General features: G+C 48.3%; 1 protein-coding gene across 3 annotated transcripts in view; it reads left to right on the top strand.

Annotated features, from left to right (window-relative positions):
• Positions 1 to 22,857, top strand: part of PTPRB (protein tyrosine phosphatase receptor type B) — a 108,978-nt gene that overhangs the window by 12,382 nt on the left and 73,739 nt on the right. For 2 of the 3 annotated variants that reach the window (XR_011497083.1, XM_070494832.1), the window contains exon 4: positions 13,262 to 13,535. Coding sequence is in view for 2 of the 3 variants with exons in the window: in XM_070494832.1 (XP_070350933.1) it covers positions 13,262 to 13,535 (274 nt within the window). In the remaining variant the exon portion in view is untranslated. Of the gene's footprint in view, positions 1 to 12,735; positions 12,925 to 13,261; positions 13,536 to 22,857 lie in introns of those variants that run through there. The other variant, XM_070494833.1, reaches the window with a different exon arrangement.

Raw genomic sequence — 22,857 nt, 5'->3', positions numbered from 1 at the left:
CTTTCCACTCAGGGTTTTAGGCCACCGTTTTAGGGAATAACAGTGTAATGAAAGCAAATTTAAAAAGCTAAGGTTTCATTTTGGCAGTGTTGAGCTGTTTCCTAACAAGCAACCCGAATAATTTAAAGAAAGGAAAAGCCCCACCCTACGCACCCGACTGGGCGCCCGTTTCAGCGCCCGGGGCTCCTCCGCGCTGTGCAGTTTCTGCCGCGCGTGTTTCCCGGCTGGTGAGCACCGACGTCGTCATCCATCACAAAACGAATCCAGCCAGGCTCCGAGCGGCCCGTGGGATGTACTTCTATCTCCACTATTCCTTTCCTGTGAATCTTCCTTGCGCGTTGTTCTTCCTTCTTGGAGGGACGTTAGGAAGGCGGCCTGACTTCCCCGGACGCTCCTTCTGTCGCTTAAATCTCGACCCTGACTCTCAACCCATCAACAAAGACACCCGTTTCAGGAAATAACCCAAACTCGAGGTTCAATTTAAATGTTAGTTTCTCCTCTCCCATCTCCCCTCTGAGTTTGGGCTTGAAACCAAGAAAGGAGCGGGTCCGCATCCTCTCACTCCCCACCCAGCTTTGCACCCGCCTCTCCCGACTTCATGTGGCTCCAGGTGTGTCGGGCTTGGAGGGTGAGGAAGGGACACGGGGGCCGGGAGCAGGGGGCGGTTACTCAAGGATGGGCACCAGGCTCTGCACCTCCCGCAGCCCCCACTCCTGAGCCCTCCCGGCCCCCGAGCCTGTGGACCCACCGCTCACTTTAGAAATCCATGGCTTCTTGGTGGAGCACCTGATGTATATATACGTTTCATGTTTAATTGTATACGTGGATAATAAGCGTGGGAAGCGGAGCGTGCCCGAGCCACGCTCTTCCAAAGGCAGGTTCTAAAACTGCAGTTTTCGGTGCCTCCCTGCCCTGGTCACACGCCCCTGCTAGACATTATTTGGTTCATCAGGAGCGTTTACTTTGTAACAGCCAGTTATAAATGCTGTATTACTCTGGGGAGAAAGGTGAGTCACGTGGGGGGTACAAATGCCCGTCCCCTGAAACTGCTTCACAAGGGCCTCTGTCTTGACGCCTAGAAGAGTCTAAGAGAGGAACGAAGTCGCTCCAGGTAATTGCGTGGGGTCGTGCAGAAGGAAAGTCTGTGTGTGGGTCGTCATTATCAGGCGGCACCTGGTCTGGGAGGATCTGGGACTGACTTAGTATGTTGGCTGTCACCTGGGGTGGGCTGTTATTGGATGAGGACAGGAGACATCTGAATGTGGGCTTGTGGGACTGTATTTATTCAGCTTTGTGTCCCCAGCACCTGGACATAATGCTTACTACTTACTACAGTTTTATAGAAAGGAAGGGGCAGGCGCAGGGGTGGGGGCAGTGAGAGGGCAGAGAGAATGGGCGGACGTGTGGGGGACTGTTGACTGAGTGGGTGGAACTGTGGACTAGTGGGTAGCAGATGACCCAGATGGCCCGTCCACCGCCAACGTCCATCCACCGCCAACGTCCATCCACCGCCAATGTCCATCCACCGCCAATGTCCATCCACCACCAATGTCCATCCACCGCCAAGGTGAGACGGTCACGTTGAGTAGCCATGCTTTTCTATTGCGTAAGTGTTTTGAAGTCTGTGTATACCTACTATTTAATAGGTTCCAGTTTTCTAATATATATAGTTTTATTCAGGGTCCAATTATCCAGTTGCTTTTTCTCTCTTCGAATTCCCCCCATTTTCGCCTCTCAATCACCGTTCAACTCCCACCTCAGCACACACACACAAGTGTAAGAGAGCGAAGTGAAGGAGGCAATGATTACTGTTCAATTTAGTGACTTTGGAGAATTTCAGGCACTCGGCAGATATCTCCTGAGGACCTGACTCATGTCAGAACAGAGTGGTTGAGAACTCGGGCTTTGCGTCGAACGCCTCTTGCTGGGCAGTGTCTGGGTGAGTCACGTAAGCTCTCAATGCAGCCATCTCCTCACCCAGAGTGGGCACTCCGCCTGGAGGGCTTCAAGGCCTGGGGGAGAGGACACAGGCATTCCTGGTCCTTAGGAAGCGTTCGAGGAGTAGTAGCTGCTGTTGCCGTTTTTCATTGGGACATAGGGGTGAACGACAGATGCTACACAGCGTCTGCAAAGAGGAGCATCTAGGGCTGAAAACGAAGCCAGGGCTGTGTGCAGGAGCTGTGCTGAGCGCTTCACGCACTCCAGGAGTGGTGCTTCTGACCATATTCCGTCACTGAGTGGCAAACAATGACAGTCTGCCACTTCTCGTGATTTTCTGGGCAGTGGGTGGTCCCCCCGCTGGAGTCACTCTTGGAGCTGCATTCAGCCTGGGGGTCAGCCGAGCGGGAAGATTCACAGCAGCCTCAGGTGCGTGGCCAGCGGGTCGGCGCTAGCTGCAGGTTCGGAGTCTCAGTTCCCCTCCAATGGCTCCGCCCCGGTGGGCTGCACCAGCCTCTTGACACTGTGGCTCAGGGAAGCTTTGCGGGAGGCAGAGGCGGGAGCTACAGGTCTCTGTGGGCCTGGGCTCTGGAATTGCAGGATGTCATTTCGGCCACATTCCGTGGGCCGACGCAGTCACAAGCCAGGCCAGCTTTGAGAGACGGAGACACAGCCTCCACCTCCTGACGGGAAGAGCTGCGAAGCCACAGTGCAGAAGGGCATACCGTTGGGTGGGAGGAATCAGCAGTCATTAAACAATCTATCATAGTATTTATCGTTATATTATTCCTTTGCAGATGCCTAGTTTACGCTTAAAGAGGTTAAGGACTTGCCTAAGGTCAAATGATCAGAGTGGCAGAACAAGAAGGGCACACACGCACACACACTGCACACACGCATATGTGGTCACCTCGTTCTCTCACACAGAGGTCCTGTTAATGAAGGTCGAAGCCAGGGAGGACATGATTGGAGCCTAGCGACCGCTTGTTAGCGCTACCTCAAAGTTGTCCCAGGCTGGTTCTTTCTGTGGAAGAATTTTCCCTCCTTTCTCCTTCTCCCTCTTTGCTCACGTCCTTACCTGCTAGTGTGAGGGATCTGACTTGGGAAGGTTGTGAACTTGGGCCAGTCCTTCGCTTCCCAACTCTCTCTCTCACCCTGGACATGAATTAAGTGAATTTGTATGTCTCTCTTGCCAGGAGTAGCGCCTGGAAAACAGTGTTTAATGAATGTTGCTAATATTTAATTGATTAACATCACTGCTGCCGTTACAATTTCACATAGCCTCTCGCGTGGCTGTGTGTCTGCACAAGGACAAAGGTGCTGGGACAAGAGCTTGTCTGTAGAAGGAGTCAGGATGTATGCAGACCAGAGGCAGGTGTCAGAACTGCGCCCTGCACGTAGCAGCAGTTCCCTGCGGGCGAGGGAGGCAGCAGTGGGGGCAGGAGGGGGAGTTGAGTGCAGAGAAGCAGCCCCAAGGGGGGGTGGCCCTTGGAGTCCGTTTCAACCTCAAGACCTGACGAGCCTGCGCCCGTTCTTTGAGCGGTGGGCTCGGAAGCTCGATCTGGACCCAGCCCAGCCTGTGATGGCGGCGGCGGTGGTTTGACACGGTGGGTCGGAGGAAGCTGGTCTGAATGCCGGTGGGTCAGCTGCTAGCTGCTCAAGCGGTCGTCCTTGCGCCTCTCTGAGACAAGTGTAATCTCGGTACTCTATCTGCCTCATGAGACCGTTCTGAGGGTTAGAGGCTGATTAAGCGAAGTGCTTGGTACTCTGGCTGCGCGGGGAAGCGTTCGCCAGTGTGGCCGTTACTGCCCACCCCTCCTTGCTTCTGCATCTCTCCCACTCTGCCTCCCTCGTGCAGCTGGGGAGAGCCAGCTGAGCTAACGCTCTGTGTGAAGATGCTTTGAAAGGGACGAGATGCTGAGCCTGCACTAGAAACGCTCCTGGCTGGCTCTGATTCTGCTGAAAGCCCTCAGTCTTGTTTGGGACACACGCCCTCCTCCCCTCCCCACCGCCTGCCGGCCTCGGGGAGCAACTGCGTTTCCTCGGCTCAGGAATGGCCTTCGTGGTGCTGGTCTGGGTTTGATGGTTCTGTGTTTCCTTCTGTTTGGCTTTCAAAGAGGTCACAGCCCAGGGAGTCTCCACATAAGTGAGACGGCAAATGCACCCCCACCCCTAGTCTGGGGTAAACTCCCGTATCATGTTGCTTAGGTCACACAGGGGTCTCCCACGGCCACCACTGTTCTGTGGCCAGAACTCAAGATAGGACAGTATCCCCTCCACTGAGGCAAACCCCTGAGGGGAGAAGAGCACGGATGGAGGAACCCAAGAAATGAACCATCCCCGACTCATTCCTTGTGGACAAGGACCCCAGACTATCGAGTGCCAATGGGATGAAATGGACAGCTTCTGAGGCTGCTGGTGGGGCAGAAAGGCTGCACTGGGGAGCAGCAGATGTGAGAGGGGTGGGTCCCCAAAGACCCTCATTCAGAATTACCATCATTTGAGCCTAATTCTGACAAACGGCTGCAGTTTTCCGCTAAATCCAGCTGATTTAGCACGTGCCGATAGCATAACGTGGCTTATGATTCGCTCGACCTCCTCCGGCTTTAGAATCTCAAGGGTTTTTCTTTTCTTTCATTTTCTCTTAGTTATAGGTGATTCACATTACTCTCCATTTTGTGCACAAAAAGGCTGTGTTCATATTTTGTCACAATCTATCGTGTGCACATAAAATGCAACCATGAAACAGAACGTGTGCCTTGAAATGCTCTTTCCATGCCAGCATTTCTCTGGCACGCTGGCTTCCCCGGGCGGCCGAGGTCTCCCCCAGGCGAGGCTGATGCAGTGGGAGAGAGAAGGGTGGAGCGAGGGCAGAAGGGATCAGAGGAGGAGCCAGGACGTGCTCACGGAGACGGCAAGGCTGTGGCTCCCCGCCCTGGCCTTAGTACATCTGAATTACCTGGGAGCTTTTCAAAAGTACTGATTCTGCAACTCCGCCTCAGACCCACAGTCAGGATTTACTGAGGGGGGACCTCAGCACCAGAGTGGAAGCCCACCCACTGATGCTAATGTGCGGGTAGGGTTGTGATCCATTGGAGAATAATCACCTGTTAGAGAGAAGACTGAGCAGGAGAGAAGAGGACAGGTCCTGCTGGAGACACGGACCTGCAAGTGACCCCCAGACGCAAATGGAAGATGCTGCAGACGGAACTGAGCCGAATCTCCCCAAAGCCGAGGTCAGAAGATAATTTTAAAAGGCGGAGGAATTGTTCCAGATTGAGAACAATTGAGAGACTTGACAACTAAATGTAATGCAGGATCCTGGGTGGGATCCTTAATAGAGGAAAAAAACAAAAACAAAAAAGTGCTAAAAAGGACATTATTGAGACAATTGACAAAGTTGAAGTGTGGATTGTGGGTTAAAGCATTATGTCAATTTTTATTTTCCTGGATTTGATTACTTTACTGAGATTACACACAGTTCAGGATACATGGAGCCTACTCTGAAATGGTTCAGGTAAAAATATCACATTCAGAGGGAAAGAGAGAACGATATAGCAAATTTGGCAGAATGTCCAAAAAAACCCACATGTGTCTGGGTAAGGTATGTGGAAGTACTCTGTATGATTACTGCAACTTATCTCTAAGTTCGAAATTATTTCAAAACAAAAAAGTTTAAAAATAGAAAGAGTGGTTTGCTTAAGGGCTTTTAGACGGTCCAGTGGACACCGCTGAGTCAGGGAGCCCAGCGGCTCAGACCTGGTTCCTCGAGGACCAGGAGGAGAGAGGGCCGGAGAGAAGAGCACAGACACCGGGAGAGAAACGGTGGTGAATTTGCAAAAAAGAGCAATAAAGACAAGCGACAGCGCTGGGGGATGAGCCAGCTGCTAAGTATGGAGATGGGATCGAGAACCCTGGAAAAGGCGCTGAGCTCTTCAGATCTGGGCGGGTAACCCCGGCTGCACAGTGGGGGCACCCGCATGCTACCCGCCCGCGGACTGACAGCCTCAAGGGCCAGTCGTCGTCGTGAAGCTTGGCGAAATTGACCGCAGGGCAGACGCTGGAATTGCAGGAGTGTCTTTGAAGTGAAAGTGCTTCCCACTCTTCCCACACTTTGGGGAGCTGGCAAGAACACAACGTTGCTAAACCCAGAAGATCCTCCGCTGGACTGGGGACCCCTCTATTTGGGGGTGCACAAGAGACACCTGTTTCTTCACCCAGGCTCTCCTGATGGATCTCCCACAGATCTGGGCCGAGGAGCACACCCCGCGTGTGTGGCTTTACTGGCACCTGCCTTCGTCTGTGTGTCTGTGGACGTCTGTGTGTCTGTGGACGTCTGTGTTTGCTGCTCTTTCTGGAGGCTGAGCTCCAGCCCAGGACAGCAGAGTGGCGGCGAGGAGCCATGGAGTGTGCTGTGTGAGAGTTTTGCCCCTGGTGGCCTGAATCAGGTGACCTCCCCACGATTCGAGAAGGATTCCATCTTCCCTGGAGTCAGTTTGTTCACTGGAGCAGGAGCTGCTCGGTGCTGGTTTGTCGTGAGGCTGATGTGCGGGTGCCCGTGGCTTCTGTGATGCCAGGGTTCCAGGTCTGCACTGGAGCCGCTCGAGAGCGCAGCTGTGTGTCAGACTCACACGTTCTGTGCTTCCAGGCCCCTGTGTAGCTGGAGCGCCAACGTTTACTGTCAGTGTGAGGTGGACGTGGAGGCTGAGCAGCCTGGGACATGGGCACATGATGAAGAGACGTTACTCCTCCCTTCAAGAGGGTTCTGATCTAGCAATGGCTTTATCGTCACATTCTTGAAAAACGTGATAAGATCCTTTGATCTTCCATTTGGTCCCTCAGAGACGCCCTGAGTCTGCTCCCCCGCAGGGCAGTGTGGGAGGGGGAGCTGCACCGAAGAGGCAGCGTGGGGGCCCAGCAGGCCTCCAACTTTTGATTTTTCAAAGAAAAGTAAAAATCTGGAGTTTTTTACATATAAAGTTTTTTTTCTCAACGTTACCTACTTACCCCAGTTTTTTAAAACAATGCTAAGATCACGCTATAAAAGCCAGAAAAGGCATGTGTCCTGGCCAAATAGTGAGCCCCCCGCCACCTCCAGAGAATTCATGGGAAACAACGTTCCAGCAGCTGATGCACAGAGGAAAGAAGACAGAGTCTGCACCCTCCCATCATCGCTTCCTGAGGGAGAGGAAACGGGGCATCGTTTCTTTTTGTTTTTATTTTCCTCTTCCTTTAAGCCGATGTGAGCTATGTTTTGTTTACCTACCACCTTAGGGTTTGGATATTCGTGAAAATCATGACCCGGCTCCTGGAACCACATGTGCACCAGCCAGCCCACAGACAGCCCCTCAGGAGGCGGTGACGCCTTGACCGGGCTCATATGTGAGCACTCGTTTCTGAGGGTGGGGCGGGACGAGAAGCAGCAGCAGCACTGGCGGTTGAAAAAGTGACCAGCCCACAGCCTCCTCCGGTTTTAAGTTGTCTGTCTGTGTGTGGTCACACAGCTACGACAAAAGCTACGCAAAGCCCATTTCCCTCAGATTAAAAGAAGAAAACTGGGGGAGGGGAGGAGGGTGAGAAATCAGTGTAGAAAAAAGTGGCAGGAAACCCTGGAGATGTGTCTGAGAGATGGAGAGCCTGCTGTTGGAGGCAAATCCGGGGCCCCCACCTTCCCTCCCAGGGTCCAGAAAGTTGGCGCCACCAACAGTCATTCGGTGTCTTCCTGTTCATCTACCAAAGAGGTTCTGTTGGGCACGAGATTGAAGCAACGATAACTTATTGTCGTTTGGATGTTCCCAGAAGGACGTTCTCATCCACAGACTTCGTCATTCTCTAGCACCACCGGGTGCTCAGCATCCAGTTATTGTCGTTCTTATACAATTATCAGCTCGTGATCACAGGGTCTCACCTTGCTGAGCCCTTCAGCCCAGGGCTGCACTGTACGTAGCACACACACCTTCGTGCAGTCCTTGCAACCGACCCTCAAGTGCCTTCCTCATTTCCATTTTCCTGGAGACCTATGACCTAGGAAGGTTACAAGCTAGGGTGCCAGAAAGAGTCCTTGAAATATAAGTATCCCAAAATGGTATCTCTAAACACAAAACAGGATGGTCGTGGTCCTTTTTTAAAAAACTGCTTATCAAAATTATCTCACCTCGAATTTTAATGGGCTTCTTTCTAAATGCATGCCACCTGCTACAGGTTAAAATTGTGTTCACTTTTGCCGTAATTTGCTATTGAGCCAGTTCAAATGAAAACTCAGCAAAGGATTTGCCATCTTGAAATTGTTTTTAATTGACACATTCCCTGATGGCTAGGCTTTCTTCTTTTTAAAAATATCTGGAGAAACACACACAAGAGTCGCATAACAGAAGTGCTTCCTCGGAGGAAAAGAATCGGCCTGTCATCTAAGACTTAATAAGTTGGAAGCCTGTTGATCCTTTCTCCTTGAGCATCCGTACTTTATTGGGAAGTTAAAAATATCAAAACATGCATATTATATATTATGATAATATTATAATGTATAACATGCATATTATATACTTTAAATATATTATTGTATTTTATACATATGTCACCAATCTACTTATTTGACACATTCTAAAATTAAGACCTTCTAAATCATTTACACAGCTTCTTGTAACCGGAGAGCTCAGTGAAGTTTAAACTCATGAACTCTCTTTAATATAAAATGACCCCTGGTTCAGGGTTTAGGGTGGGAGTCTGACAATCTAAGACTTTTTTGGAGTTTGAATAGCTCTTTCTCACCAGCTGGAGCAGGAAGGCTTGCTCACACACACTTGCACACACGCATTACTGGGCCCCAACGCAGCCATCCTGACCCCTCAGGTTGAGGAAGGGCCCCTGGACTGATGTTCCCAGCAAGTCCTCCGATGATGTGACATTGCCTGTGGGAACCACTGTTCTCGAGGACCCCCCTCCCGCCCTCCCCTTTCTCCTGGTCCCCCCTCCATCTTCCCTTCATCCTCATCTTTTCCCACTGATTTCTCTTTCTCTTAAAAATCAGTCCTTTTACTCGTGCCCCCTTCCCTCTTCCTGTTTCCCTCCCACCCTCCCGGATGGTAGCTGAGGCATCCAGCAGGAGCTTGTTTAGAAGGACTTGTTTAGAGTATTTTTTCTCATAACAGTATTTACTGAGCCGCTACAAAGATGCATCATACATTCATTCATCCATCCACTCAACAAATATTTGTTGAAACTCTCCTTTCATGCCAGGGTCTGAACAAGACAGACAAAGACTGCCCTCAGAGAACCCCCACATGCCCAGGGAAGGCAGACAATACAATGTATCAATAATTAGATTTTTACCAAATCTCGTCAATGCTCAGAATTAAACAAATGGGTTGCTGAGACAAAAAATAATAAAAGGACACTCTTTCCTTGTGCGGTCAGAAAGGACCTGGCCCCATATGGGCGTGTTTAAGCTAAGACCTAAAAGTTGAGAGGAGGATAGCCAAGCAGAGCCCCTGGGGAGGAGTGGTCCAAGAGGATGAAATGGTAGGCACAAAGGTCCTGGGGCAGGAAAACATCAGTTCTGAGGAGGTGTCTCCAAAACCTAAACCAGAGCCTGGTGCACAGTATGTGGTCAGTGAGTATTTGTAGAATGAATGAGTAAGTGATCATCACCCAGGCCACTGGAGCATAGGAGGCAAGCAGGAGGGAGGTGAGGGGTGGGCAGAGGCCAGGTCATGAGGACATTTTAGGTCACGGGTGATGAGTGCGGGATTAACCAATCAACCTTATCAGTCCACTGCCCTCCCCTCGTGCAGCAGCTGTCCCCACGCCCAGCTCAAAGCCTGGTCTAAGGGAGCAGTTTTCACAGTGTGGCCCCTGGACCCCCTTGACCAGCTGTATCACTCAACATGTATGTTCATCATGTGACAAGAACCGAGTCTTCATCCATGAATTCATAATTAGTGAATATGTAAATTAGAACAATTATTAATTAATTGCCAGGACAATTTTTTTAAAAGGCAGCTGTTTATTCACTCATGTCTAATCAGAAGCAGCCCCACCCTTCCCGTGCGGTCTGGGAAAGGTTTCCTCATGGCACAGAGAAGACATTGTCCCCTGACAAGTCACAGAGAGGCTGGTCCCAAATTCCTGGAATGCGGTAACTTCTAAAGCAGACACAGTGTCATTATGCAGGATAATGGGTTCAAACGAGTGGAGGAATTCCAAACAAAGCTGAGAACAAAGAAAAAATGAATCCATTTATTTATGCTTTGGACACTAGTTTCAAATAAACTTCTCATTGATAAGTTGATAAGAAAAGATGGTATCTGGCAGCTCTTCCGAGTCCCACTGCCTCAAATCCCTTAAAATTCTAATTTCTCACAGCAATACAAGTGCCTTTAAGTGGAAAATGTAATCAGTAAAAGCCTGAGTTTAAACTTCCCCTCATTGTTTCGTGAAAGTTAATTCTGACGGGTTACTTAGGACCCGCAGTTATTGGGGGGGGGGGGGGGTCTGTTGTGAGCCTCAAGCTTCTCCAAAAAAGAGCTGGCAATTACAGACTTGGAAACGAAGCGTCTGTGGCCCCTGGTCCTGTCCTTCATGTATCCCAGAATGCTTCACGTGCATGGATGTGGAAATAGATGGAAGACAGCCCATGATTCTAACTGCATGCGTCTCTCCCTGACAGATCACAAATAACATCATTGTATTTACAAAAGTCACTCCTTCTTTTCCTAATTCCTGTTCCCAAGGGCACTCTTGGCAGACCATTGTGAATGACAGAATCTGGAAGAGTCTGAACTGTGTGGTTAGAGGATATTTTGTTAGTGCCCAGACAGTATATTGGAAATGAAGTGTAATTTTAAAATTAACTTACAGGGCAGAGTAGGTTGGTGGCACGAAGTGTTGAGGGGAAAAAAAGATGTTTAGGAAACTTGGAGGAGAGAGGATTTATTGAAGGTTTTTGCCAAGCACTGAAGAGTATTTAGTATATTTGGGTGAGAAGATTCCAAATCTAAGGGGCAATTTATGAGAAAATTTTATAAACCTTAATGGAAAAGACGAGGAGAAGGACAGGCAGCAGAAGTTAAGAAAGTGCGACCTATGTGCCTTTGAACGAGAGCAAAAAGCAGGCTTTGTGGGCACCCTATCACCAGGCAAAGTGACACCGCACCTCGCATTAAAGCTTCAGCGGTGCCTTAGCACGTGTGATCTTGCTCACGCCTCATGGCAGCCCTGGGAAGCAGTCAGAGCAGGCGTTACTCCGGTTTTGCAGACAAGGAAACCACATTGTTTTCTGAAGGTAGCAAGAAAAGAAAAAGTGGTGTTGAAAAGGACTCAAGCTGACAAAAGACCCCTGTGCAGGCTGACAGCCCCCGCAGGCTCCAGGCACCTGACAGTGAGGAGGGGCCGTCCCTGGGAGCATGCCAGGCTGTGAAAAGCCATTGAACTTGGGGCCAAAATACGGAGGGCAAAGCCTCTTTTGTGAGACAAGTGACCTGGGCAGAGAAGGAGGAAGGATTCCGTTTTCCCAGAAATACTCGCATGTTTTAGGTTCCACCTTCTTTGAGTGTTTACTAACTTGAAAAGGAGATTTGAGATCTCTTGTCTGGCAGCAGATTAAAAGCCTATAGAATCTTTGAAGGAGTGGAAACTCCATTTTTTCATTGAGATTTTTAAAAAACATATTTTCTAAAAGAATTGAAACAACTTTCACTTTTTTCCTTGAAGGAAACATGGCCAATATAGTAGCCAATAATATAGCTTTATGTATGATCTGTCTATTTGAAAAAGAAGGGACTATGTCATGCTTTAACTGGTTTAGCTCCAGAGTATTCTGTCGGGAAAATTGAAATGTGGACTCTCATCTCTCCTGGCAGTTGTCAAGGATGGCAGCCAAAGTAGACCAGTCAGACATGGTGAAGGTTGTTGATCCTTTGCTGTCAGCACCTGTGTACGGCGGAACATTTTTGCTCTTCGGTTATTGGGAACTCTCTTAAAATCCGTTTTCAGATACACGATCATTCAGGTACTGAAGCAGCCACTAAAAAGTGTAAAGTCAGTGCTGAAAACTGAGTGAATTGCAATTTCATGTAATTCGTGGGGGAGCTGAGCCGTCAGTAGTATTTTCCACAAACGAGAGTTTCTGTCGCTTGAAGTATGGAGGGAGGGGCTTTACCTACTGGATGGTGGGAGATGGACGGGCTTCGCCTGCGGGCTGAACAGCTGGTTGCGACGGCATTCGTTCCTGGTCCTAAGATTTAGGGAGGACACAGACGTCTACACAAGAGCAAGGGGAAAGTGAACGGCAGGAAACGGTCAAGTTGACAGTGACAGATGCTTCTGGGGTCTTTTGTCTTGCCGGTGTCGGGGATGCGCGCTGGGACGCGCGAGCGCTTCGAGGTGAGAAGGGCAAAGCGCTCCGCGAAGAGGCTCCAGGAAGGAGCGCGCGGCCGGGAAGTCGGCCGGGGTCAAGTTTAATGCCGGGAAGAGACCCGGAGAAAGCAGATGCGGGGTAGGAAGGAAGCTGGGGGAGGGGGCGCTGGGGGAGGGGTGCGAGCGAGGGTGGGAGGGGGCGCGCCGGGCCGCGGGGCCGCAGCGAGAGTCGGGGAGGGGGCGCGGGCGCGGGCGCGGGGCGGCCTGGGACCCCGGCGGCTCGGGGGCGGCTCCTCGGGCCCCCCCGCCCGGCGCATTGTTCCTCGGCCCCGAGACGAGGAAATTGCCTTTTGATTGCGGAAGTCGGCGGCCGGGCCGGGCGGGCCGCGCTCGGAATGGCCGCGTGGGGAGGGCGCGCGGCCCGCCCCGCCGCCTCCCGCGTCCGCAGCCCGCCCGGGGCGGCGGCAGCATCAGCACCGGCGGCGGCGGCATCGGCCGCGGCGGCCCCTGCGCGTCGCCCGCCCCGCGCGGAGCGCTGAGCGCGCAACAAGTGCCGCGCCCGGGAGCGGCCGGAGCGCGATGCTGGGCCCCGGGGCCGGGCTGGCCGTGTGCGCCGCGCTCAGCCTGCTGCAGGTGAGGCCCCCTCCGCCCTCGGGCCTCCGGGCTGTTTCGGAGAGGCAGGGGGCAGCCGTCATTCCTCTCCACTGGGAAGAGAGATCTTGCTGGGAGCCCCCGGCCAGACCGACGGCTCGTCCTTCTGCCACGGGCTAGAAGCCACCGCTGTCTCCAGCTGCTCCAGAGCGAGGCCCGCTGGGGAGAAGTCGCCGCCCAGCTCCCTGCGGGCCGAGGGCGAAGGGATGGGCTGAGGCTGGCGGCGAGGGCCAGGGAGGCGGCGTGGGGAGCTGGCCGGGACCTGCCCCTGGGCCGTCTACACTGCGCGCTTCAGCTGTTGTCTCTGGTTCCTTTGCAGACTGGACTGGGGGAGCCAGAGAGATGCAACTTCACCCCGACGGCGTCCAGGGTCTCCAGCCGGTCGGCGTCTCTCCAGTGGAGAACTTTGGGGTCACCGTGTAACTTTAGCCTCATCTATAACAGTGACACATCGAACGTCACGTTTTGCCACCCCGTGCGGCTAGACACCACCACCTATGGATGTAACCCCAAGGATTTACAAGCAGGAACCATCTATCACTTCAAGATTGTGTCTCTGGATGGGGAAGAGAGGACTCTGGACTTACAAACAGGTAAAGGGTGATAGGTGCAGGTGGACCTTCCCCCGGGGCTGACCCCTGCCTTTCCAAGCTGGTGTTTCATTTGAGTTCCAGGCATGTTTTAAAAAGGCAAAAATACCTGTGAAGATAAATACTGACAAGGAATTCTAGTCTCCTCGGACCCGGTCCGGAGCAGCTGGGCTGGCCTTAGAGAGACTTTCCTTAGTGGGAAAGGCAGGGGGCTAGGCTGGAAGGAGAGCAGTGAGGAGAGACCCGGCTGTGGAGGGAATTGTGGAAGTCATGTGGTCTCAGCCTCCATCGCATTAAGTTGTCAACTCCTGGAACAATTTTGAGTAAATGTTTTTAGAATAAATACTGGAAGTGGAGTGATTAAGGGTATGCCTTTCCCTAATTCAGTTTTATTTTTGGAACCAGGACATAAAACCTTCAGGAACAGAATAGAGCCATTCATGGGGGAAAATTAGAAAAGTCCCTTGAAACGAGGGTGCAAAATCATTTTGTAAAACAGCGTAACCTCGGAGAACATCCTTTGGTGACGCTGCACCTCAAAGCAATGATGTCTCTTGCACTTTTGGTAAACCTCCTATGCATCTCTGGTGAGAGTTTGTCTTTCCTGCCTCAGTTTTCTTACCTGTAACACGAGTGTTAGACCTGGTTGTTCCACTGCAAGTTCTTGCCAAGTGCCAACCACTTCTGCACGGGCTCCTTAACCCCTACAGCCACCCTCAGACGTGCTCTGAATTCTCAGACGACTTTGAGGTTTTGTAACTTCTGCAGTCTTCCTTTTAAAATTATCTTTATCTGTTGCAATAGAGAAACCTTACTTTCATCCAGAAAGCCAAATTTAACCAAGAAATTCTGGAAGTTAAATGTAGAAATGTGTTGTCCTGACTGTTCTTTCCATTTCAGCCTGAACACAGATGACTCCTTTAGCCTCAGTTCTCCCACGAAGCGTGAGCGCTTTCGCCTCCCAGGGTGTTACAGTACGGTCAGGACAGGTGCTGGGTTCAGGGAATACGTCAATCGAACAGTAATTCTCTTATTTTTTCAAAGAAAAAACTAAGAATGCCCAGTTACGTCACTTGACTTACTTCAGATGAAACTTTTAGATAATTTCTGAGATTTGCAGGAACTTAAATTGAAAAGAGACACTGCTTGTTATGAATTTGGTTATGTTTTTTATGTAGAATCAAAGAGAGACTGAAACCAGCCACATACTTAGAACAATTTATAGAAGTTTAAGCGGCTGGTTTTTATTCATAAAGTTGCTGGCTTCTTGGTCTGTGAGGATAGCTTTGCAAACACTCAGGCTGCTGATGCTGTGAAGTTTGTGGCGTAGAACTTCCAGATGAGTTCATTCCATTTGGTCAGGTGTCTGAGTTGAATGGGGCAGAAGGATTTGTAGACATAGGTGAGCCTTCAGAAGCTGTGGGAGAAAAGGGGAAGCCATTCGGAAGCCGCAGGTCATTAACCCAGAGGTTTTACTCTTTGGAGAAAATGTTGATGGAATAGGACTCGCTGTGGATGTTACTAGTTAGAATCTGCTTTGAGTTTATGCATGTAGGTGTTTCAAGTCCAAAGGCATTTGTGAAATGTAAGAAACATTTGCATTTTATTGACTATGTTGAGTTAAAAAAGACTTCATCAGCTAACACAATGTATTAGCATTCAGGTTCTCATCATTTTTCTTAAGGAGGTATTTTTTACAGTACTTTTCACCACAAATTTTATTAGCTCCATGATAAATGTGAAGAATGACATTTGCAGGTGATGTTTGTATGATAATTTTTTCACACTTGAAGAGTTATGATGATATAACCTTTCTTAGGATTCTCTACATTTTTCAAATAATTTTATTTAAATAAACATTTTAAAAATTAGGATATTTTATGTTTCAGGGGATTTTTTTTTGGTTCGTTATTTATTTTTGGTCATTAGGGCTTTCTATATTTTAAGGACATAGGCAAATTTTTCATTTAGTAAAGAGAAAGTATTAATCTTCCTCTATATTAATTGCTAAGCTCAGAGATGAGCTTCAGAAATCATAGTTTACTGTTATTAAGGACTAACTAGTAGAATAACATTAAGTCTGAGAAGTAACTTCAAGCAAAAAAGTCATTCAAGATGTGTGTATTTCCTTATTCCATTTTGCCTGTCTTGTTGGTCTGGAATGAAATAGAGTGACAGCAAGATGTGATTGGGCTGGAGTTGCTTAGATTATCTCTGTATCATTCCAGGTGTGATTTGTCTGATTGTTTTTTCTGATAAATTGTCTAAAATGGTTTTTTTGGTGTCGTGTAGACATAACCTTAAAGATAAAAAATTTTAACTAAATGGGAACTATTTCAGCAACAGTGTTCACTCCAGATTTAAAATCAGAATTGAAAAACATGTGTGGTTTCAAATTCGGTTCAGCAAACGTCTCTCGAGCATGGATACTGCAGGGAATTACCATCGAATAATGACTGGTGAGCTCGTAGAGAGGACGAACAGAGAGTGGCCCTGTCCTGGAAGTCCCATGCAGAGGGGAGAGGCCATGACAAGGTGGGGACAGAGCTTTAGCACGTCTTTGGTGGAGGAAGACCTTGCCCTGCCTCGTGCATCCCAAGCCTTCATGGTCAGAGAGAAGACGCAGCAGTACTCAGGTTTATAAGGGTCGATGCAACAGCGATGTAGCAAATTGAAAGCAGAATTATTTAGTCATGAACTCATCAGAAATCAGACAGTGGGGATAGCAGACATTGAAGAATTCGAGAATCTTATATGACTGTGTCCTCAGAGTCTAGAGCAGAGGCTGCACACCTGGTGTCTAGGTGTCTAGTAATGGATCTATGTTTTGTTTGGCTCACACAGTATTTATGAAAAATTCAGATTATTTCACCAACATTAAAAATGGAAAATTCACATAAATATCAGATGTGTGAATTCTCTTAAAATATTAGAAGACTTGATAAAACTGAGTCTGCCTAGAACTCTCTAGAACTGAATTGTGGCTTCTCTCCTTTTAGATACCAATTCTCTGGAGTCCCCCTGGGCCACTCATTTATTTCCTTACCGGATGCATCTGAAGGACATTTGAGTTTGTTTAAAGGAAACTTTAGAGTTTTCATTTAAAACTTTTGGGAGGCTTTTATCTTCCCACCAATAAGAAGTAGTTTCTCAGTAACTAAAATGGCATCTAGCACATGATACATGGTCGATAAATATTGATTAAATGGCTGGACAGATGGATAGATGAATGGACGGATGAATGGGTGGATCTGTGGATGAAAAGATAGGTAGATAGATTATGGATAGATATGAATGAATTAAAGGAATATTTTAGTGAGAGAATGTACAGATACTGAAAACATGGTGTGTTCTCTTTGGCTTAGGGTAAGTTATGGAGCCCAGGAAAGTAGGCTGGTGGTAGAGAACTTTACCTACAGGAAGAATATCTTAGTGGCGTGTATGCTCTTGTCAGTAAGTTTTAGTTACTTGTTGTTCAACCTAGAACAAAAATTTGGAAAAATATTTTAACTCTTTTAATATGGGTAATTCCTTTGTCCTTAATAAAGAACATTTTAAGAGCTTTAGTTACCAAGTCATCATATCAACTATTATTTCCACTTCAAAATGTTGCTTATTGTATTAGTTTCCTCGTGCTTCTATAACAAGATACCACAGACCGGGGGCTTAAACAACAGAATTCCTTTTCTCACAGTTCTGGAGGCTGCAGTCCCAGACCAGGTGTGAGCGGGATCCTCCTGAGGCCCCTCTGACTGGCTGGCAGACACCGCCTTCGCGGTGTGTCCTCACGTGTTCGCCCCTCTGTGTGTGTGTGTGTCTGTGTCCTAATGTCCTCCTCTTATAAGGACAGCAGCATAATGGACTAGGGCCCACCCTAACCACCCCACTTTAACTTAATCACCTCTTTAAAGACCTTATCTCCAAATACAGTCACTTTCTGAAGTCCTGCAGGTTGGGATTTCAGCATAGGAATTTTAGAGGAACACAATTCAGCCTATAACACTTACACAGCTTTAAACATAGGCTATTATTTCTCATAACATGTGCAGGCTACTTACATCAAAGTCTCTTGTAGAGCTTCTTGTAAAAGCATATTCTCGGCTTCTGGCCCACATGTAATGAACTGAGAAGGAATGGAGCCAAGGGTATCCAATTTTAAACAAACGTCAAAGTGAATCAGTGCACATTGAAGTTCGAGAGCTATTGACGTAGTTTTTCTCTTATTTCTCTTATTTCTATCCTATGTCTATCTACCATGGTTTAATTTTACCCTCGCCGCAGTCCGGTGGTGGCAGTATTGTGTGCAGGTTGAGCGGTGGTTCCGAGCGAGCTCTGGGAGTAGCCAGCTCCGTCACTTGACCAGCCAGGCTGCCTTGGGCGCATTACTAACCTCTCCAGGCCTGTTTCCTCATCTCTAAAATGGGGATGATAATAAAAATAATAATAATAATGCCTGGTTCATAGGGTCATGCTGAGGTTTTAATTGGTTCGTGCGTAAATTCTAGAACAGTTTGTCCCAGACTAAGTGTGAGGTGAGTTTACTATTGTTACTTTCAGGTTGGAGATGAGACCGATATTCATAAGCAGTAACTAGTCACAAGTCCACACAGCTAGTACGTGGCAGACCCAGAACCTGAGCCCTGGCTTGCTGGCTCCAGCTGCAGGTCTCTCCACTACTCTGCAGAAAGGACATCATTTTTAAGTTGGTACTAGCTCTTTCAAATTACCATACGACGTTTTGTTAGTACTTTTCAAGTCACCTTTTAAAGAGGAAAACGTATATTTAAAAATACTTTAAATCTATAGATACTTAGCCTACACACAAGTGGGGTAATGATTGAATGTGTTTTAGTGTGAAGAAATTATAAGCAGTTACTGACTTTCGATTGAGTTGCACTTTTGGTGATGGACTTTGGTGTTTAGCTGTCTGCCGCTTGTGGTCTATTTGTTTTAGCTGAGGTCAGCTGAGCAGCGTTTATGGAATGAACCAACCTCGTTCTCTGAACTTGATCTTCTTTTGGGTGCTTAGGAACCTTCCTCCCTTAGTCTGACTTCTGTTGGTGGGCATGGTGTTCCACAGGCTAGCAAGCAAGAAAGAAAATCTAACTTGTCCAGAAAGAATGAGAGAAGAACAAAAAAAATTGTTTCACCTTCCATTCCCAGCCGCTAATTCGCTGGAATCCCTGTGGGGGACAAAGGAAAATATTGACACCTTTCCTTGTAGGAGAAATCCAGCCCATACTGTATGTGTGAATGTTTATAAATGCAGATTAATAAATGCCCCTAGACATAAAATATGCAACTAAGGCTAACATGGTAGGTATACATATAGATTTCCAGAGATTTTTGTTTTTCATTTTGTTTTTCTTCCTTTTATATGGAAAAATTCAAACACATGAAAAAGTAAACAGAATAGCATAATGAACTACTGTGTGCTCCTCTCCTGCCTTCCACAGTTCCTAGTTGATGGCCAGTCTTGTTTCATTTCCATCCCCCACACCCCACTTATATCATTTTGATGCAATCCAAGTCATTTAATTTCATTTATAATTATTTCAGTATGCATTTCTGAAAGATAACTATTTTTTATCGTAACCACAATATCATTATCATACGTAACATTAACAGTAATTCCCTAATTTCTGGATGTCCAGGTTTGGAAGCAGACATCAAGGGAGAGCTCAGGAATTTCTACCTGAGAGGGCATCAGGTTGGAAGAGGAGGCCAAGGGACTTCTCTTAATGCTGCATTCATGTAGCACTTTAGATAAAATTGGGAAAGCCTCAATTGTGAGTATCAGGGAGCTGCAGTGGGGCTGCTGAGGGACGGCACGGGGATGCAGGCATCAGTGTCTCCACAGTCATCAGTGCACCTGCAGTGGGGCTGCTGAGGGAGGGCATGGGGATGCAAGCATCAGAGTCTCCACAGTCATCAGGGTACTTACAGTGGGGCTGCTGAGGGAGGGCACGGGGATGCAGGCATCAGAGTCTCCATAGTCATCAGTGCACCTCCAGTGGGGCTGTGAGGGAGAGCATGGGGATGCAGGCATCAGTGTCTCCATAGTCATCAGTGCACCTGCAGTGGAGCTGCTGAGGGACGGCACGGGGATGCAAGCATCAGAGTCTCCATAGTCGTCAGTGCACCTGCAGTGGGGCTGCTGAGCGACGACATGGGGATGCAGGCATCAGAGTCTCCACAGTCATCAGTGCACCTTGCAGTGGGGCTGCTGAAGGACAGCATGGGGATGCAGGCATCAGAGTCTCCACAGTCATCAGTGCACCTGCAGTGGGGATGCTGAGGGAGGGCACGGTGATGCAGGCATCAGAGTCTCCATAGTCGTCAGTGCACCTGCAGTGGGGCTGCTGAGGGAGGGCATGGGGATGCAGGCATCAGTGTCTCCATAGTCATCAGTGCACCTGCAGTGGGGCTGCTGAGCGACGACATGGGGATGCAGGCATCAGAGTCTCCACAGTCATCAGTGCACCTTGCAGTGGGGCTGCTGAGCGACGACATGGGGATGCAGGCATCAGAGTCTCCACAGTCATCAGTGCACCTGCAATGGGGATGCTGAGGGAGGGCATGGGGATGCAAGCATCAGAGTCTCCATAGTCATCAGTGCACCTGCAGTGGGGCTGCTGAGGGACAGCAGAGTGATGCGGGCATCAGTTTCCATCATTGTCAGGGTACCCTTGATGCTGACATGCTTCTCTAACACTCAGCAGATGAGCATTCCAGAGCTTTGCCTTAAACCGTGCTGGCACTCTGTGATGCCCCGCTTCTCTCTGATTTCTGAGTTCTGCTTGACCTTCCAAACTTGCTCAGTTCATTCCCTTCATGAAGCCCATCTCTGAGACCTCAGCCCTGGAAGGTCACCCTCCCTGTGCATGATCAGCCTTGATTCTGGCCTTGGTCTCTGAACAGGAAGCACAGCAGCAACGCTCCCGTCAACGGAGTGTCCGCCACGTGCCAGGGCGGCAGGTACCGCTTGACTTCTGCTCCCTCTGACACTTACAGCTCAGTAAAGCAGGTATTGTGAGTCCCATTTTACAGATCAGGAGACTGAGCACCAGCCAGGTCGAGCACCTCGCCTGCAGCCGCCCTGTGAATGACGGTGTCGGGATTTGAACCCAGGTCCAGTCTGATATCACGGTCAGCCTCCCTGACAATTCGTCTTTTTGTTCACCTTCTCACATGTGTCTTAACTACCTGAGTAGACTGTAGCCTCTCAGAGGGCCGGCCATCTGCTATTTGCATACCTGGTGCCAGATATGATGACCTGCAAAATAACAGGGCATCCTGCGCTATCAATGATGATGATGCAAATGATGGTGCAGAATGCTTTGATTTCCCTTTCAAGGTTGCTAAGGGGTTTGAAAGATTTTTGCTGCCTGAACCTTATGTCTGGTGTATAAAGGTGATAAATTTAGTGCATATTAATCTGATGTATTAGCCTAATACAGTGTATCATCTTTAAAGTAAGTCAGAAAGCTGATTGTAGTCAAACGGCAACAGTCACAAAGCAGAAGAAAGTGACCTCTCTATAAATGTATTTAGTTAACTGGAGATTGTGAGCAGGGCTTTTTCCATTTTGTTCTTCTGCCCACTTTCAAAGACCTCTCCCAAGGGATGGTTTGTGGCTTTTGCCCCACCCGACCCTGATTTCCATGAGAAAAGCCCCGGTTATTTTCTCTTGAGGTTGGTGTTCACTCCATGGCCAGCAGAGCACCACACAAATGCAGCTCCCAGGCCCCCGGCCATCGTGCTGTAATCTGGAATCACGTCCTCTGTACGTGCTGAGAAGAGGTCTCTTGGCCTGCAGTTGGTGGTGAAAGAGGGGGCTGGGCAGGCCGCTGTCACCCAGTTTGAGGAGACCTTGCGTCCTGCAGAGACTTGGACTTCATCTTGTGGAAATGTCTTCATCTTCAAGGGGATGAGGATGGCAGATGGGGGAGAGAGACAAAGAGGTAATTTAGCAATAGTGCAGGGAGGACAGAGAAGAAGGAAGACACCCAGAAAACTCTTGGAGCAACCCAGCGACAGGGAGCCTAGGTAAAGGCGGTAAGACTGGGGGAAGGGAACAGACAAGAAAAAAATTAGTCAAGAAAAGTCAGTGGAACTTTCCTGGCCATAGGATCCCATTTAGCTGTCATTAGTGTTGTTGCTCGTTTGGTCTACAATATCCAACCCGTCAAGTGAACATTCTGTAAATTTGCCTCTTACTTTCCTTAGATGTCTGGTTTGATTCTTTTGTTGTTAGACTGAATCCACTACTCATGACATCATTTCCCACCCTGGGACAGCTAAGGTGTGACGGAGTGAACGCATGGCTTGCAGCCAGGTGCGAGAAGCCCAGCTCTACTCTTGCTACCTGTGTGACATAAGTCTCTGCGCCTCCTTCCAACTGAGAAAGCACATTGACAGCTGCCTCACACAGGTAGACTGAGGTGCTGTCAGGACTTCGGGGGAAGCTGTTGGCACCAGTCCCTGGATTGGCTACACTCTTGAGATTAGGTTGAATTTATTTCCAAAGTAAATACTATTGTTTCAAATTCTAAACACTCTGGAAATTCATATATCAATAAGTAATAATGTTTTAATGGCCATATAAAAAAATGTAAAGCAAATATTACATGCGTTTTATATATATGAGTTTCTCCCTCTTCCTAAATTACATTTTTTTAAAAAAGGGAAAAAAGGAAGAGTTTGTTTTGGTTCAGGAATTTAGCTAAACTTCTTTCCCTCTGAGAATGGAAAACTTGGGTGGACATCAAGCCTACTTATGAAATTCTGGGGCTTCCTGACACTGGTAGATTCATTGAAATATAGCAGATGAACCGTGAAAACTTTCCATATTCCAGGTCTGTCTGGAACTAAGACGTACAAACAAAGATGTCTTAAATTTATGGCTAATGATAAATTTTGATATATTGATTGAGATTCAACAATTGATTTATGGTTTTCGACAGTTCTCATGGTTTATAATACTTCACTGTTACTGCATGTATGAGAGTGATGGGTAGAAAAACCAGAAGGACCGTAAATGCACACAGATGTGCATAGAAACCTCTGGCCGTCAGCGTCAACTACAAAGGTCAAGTAGGGTCTTCTAACTACCTATGATCTGTCCTATGATCAGAAGATTAGACACATGACTAGACTTTCAAATAGCATTAAACATCTCTTTCTTTCATATATATGTGTGACATTAGCACCCCTGACGGAAGTCTCTGATTTGTTTCTAATAAAATATTGGAAACCTTTTTTCATATGGCCCAGTTTTCCTGGGGTTCAGTTGGAAAAGCCGCCTGAGACTGTTGAGTTCTGC

Source organism: Equus asinus, chromosome 22, assembly GCF_041296235.1.
Source record: "Equus asinus isolate D_3611 breed Donkey chromosome 22, EquAss-T2T_v2, whole genome shotgun sequence".
NCBI lineage: Eukaryota > Metazoa > Chordata > Mammalia > Perissodactyla > Equidae > Equus > Equus asinus.
The sequence above is the reverse complement of the archived record's forward strand: the minus strand, read 5'-3'. Positions and strand labels throughout refer to the sequence as shown.